Here is a 1,920-nt window from a genome sequence, read left to right on the forward strand (position 1 = left end):
CAATTGAGAGATGCAGGACCCTGGCCTTGGAGCTTAGGAACTACAATACCCAGAAGGCATGGCAGGGAATGCCACCAGGCTGAGCCAATGGAGGCTCAGAAAAGGCATTTCCGTTTGGCCGCTGCTGTAGAGCGGAAACGGGAGTCGTAGTGGCGGGGTTTTGTCTTCTCAAATCTTTGTTTCTGGCGGCCACGTTTTCCTGGTCGCACAGTCCCGTGGAGGAGGCTGGGGAGTGGTGCTCCCCGCCTCACAGCCCATGGACGGAGCCTCCAGTGGTGCTCACAGCTCACACTTGGGATTGAAGCTCGAAGTCGCCACCCGGACCCACACCAGGGCCGGGCCAGGGACCGCCATTCCTGCAGCGGCTTCTTCTCCCGCCCGGCTCTGCCCACAGAGGGCAATGGCGGCGCCCCCGCTGAGGAGACGGACTGAGGTGAGTTCAGTCCCCCAGGCCCTCACCGCCTCCTCACACAGACACCACAGCCTGGGGAGGGCGCCTGTCCCTTCCTGCAGCTCAGTCCCGCGTGGAGGACCGTGAGGAAGGTGGAGGGGAGAGAGGAGTGTTGTGGCTTCTGAGGACACAGCAAGTGCAGGGCAGAGAGGACGGGGGTGACTTGCATCTGAAGGTCCCTGAGGATGTGGCTGTGAGTATTGACGGAAAGATCAGAGGCTGCAGGGAGGACGGCACAGACTCATTCGGGGCTTTCCCGGCTGTGGGTCCATCAGGGGCCTGGGGTGGTCCTGGATCCGGCTGGACTACAAGCTCTCTACACGCCATATGCCCAGTTCATGGGTGAGTCCAGCGAGATCCAGTGGCATTGGAGCAGGAAGGGGGCAGAGCTGAGGGAGTGAATCTGGGGTCTGAACATGGGAAGGGGGTGAACATTACCCAGTGGTGTGCACATCTGGAGGAAGTGTGAGCTGATGGTCCCGGGACCTGGTGTGGGGACTTAAAGTGAAGCATAAACCCAGGCTTGGCTTTGTCTTGGCGGCAGGATCTAGGAGACTGCAGTGGTGTTGCCTGGTAGGAAGGCTGGGGCCCTGCAGGCATTGCCCAGACCTTAAATGTCATTGCCCTCTACCCTCCCCTCCCCCAATGCTTCCACCGACCCAGCTGCTCTGCTGAGGGCCATGCAATGAGTAATGGGACTGTGGTGAGCATTAGGGCCCGGTGTCCACAGTAACCACGGGCCCTGGAGGACGTTGAGGGGGGCAAGGTGTGTAAGGAGTAGAATTACTGGTTCTCTGAAAGGCAGCATTGGTTTTAATTGTCTCCATTCTGGCAGGTTGGCGTGACCTTTGAGGACATTGCCCTGTACTTCTCCAGGGAGGAATGGAGCCTCCTTGATGAGGGTCAGAGACAGCTGTACCTGAATGTGATGCTGGAGAACTTTGAACTTATATCCTCCCTGGGTAAGACCCTCACTCTCACTTGTGACCTGCACTTGGCTTTTCGATTTCCCAGGCCCCATCCCCCAGGGTGTGCTCTGTCCTCCCAGGTAGACTGTGGTCCTGCTTGATTTTCCAGTTTCCTGGGTAGCTGCTGTCCTGGGGAGGGTTGGTCTGTTTCTACTGCTCCCTTCTATTCCTGAAGTCCCAATACTCCCCGCTCTACTAAACTCAAAGGGAAGGACTTGTTGTTGGTAGTGTTGCTGGAAGCCTAAGGGATTCCACCTTGGTCAGTTAGGAAAGCATTTTCTATATTCCTTTTGGTCATTTGTACTTATTTTTTGGAGAATTGTCTCTACATCCTTATCCTGTTTATTCACTGTATTTTTTGGTTAAAGAGTGTTCTAACTACCCTGTATATTTTATATATTAATTGCTTATTACATACAGGAACACATATTTTTGCATGTGCTTAATTGTGCTTTGCTGATATTGCTCCCCACACCCGCTTTTCTACAAAGTCCATGTTTT

At 54.8% G+C, this 1,920-nt stretch overlaps 1 protein-coding gene across 1 annotated transcript in view; it reads left to right on the plus strand.

The window, feature by feature from the left end:
- Positions 1 to 157: 157 nt before the first annotated feature.
- The window catches only part of LOC102240800 (zinc finger protein 211-like), a 2,506-nt gene continuing 743 nt past the window's right edge, over positions 158 to 1,920 (plus strand). The window contains exons 1-2 of the mRNA XM_014535974.1: positions 158 to 433; positions 1,287 to 1,413. Of these exons, the coding sequence (XP_014391460.1) occupies positions 257 to 433; positions 1,287 to 1,413 (304 nt within the window). The 5' untranslated portion in view covers positions 158 to 256. The remainder of the gene's footprint in view (positions 434 to 1,286; positions 1,414 to 1,920) is intronic.

Source organism: Myotis brandtii, unplaced genomic scaffold, assembly GCF_000412655.1.
Source record: "Myotis brandtii unplaced genomic scaffold, ASM41265v1 scaffold1549, whole genome shotgun sequence".
In the NCBI taxonomy this organism is placed as follows: domain Eukaryota; kingdom Metazoa; phylum Chordata; class Mammalia; order Chiroptera; family Vespertilionidae; genus Myotis; species Myotis brandtii.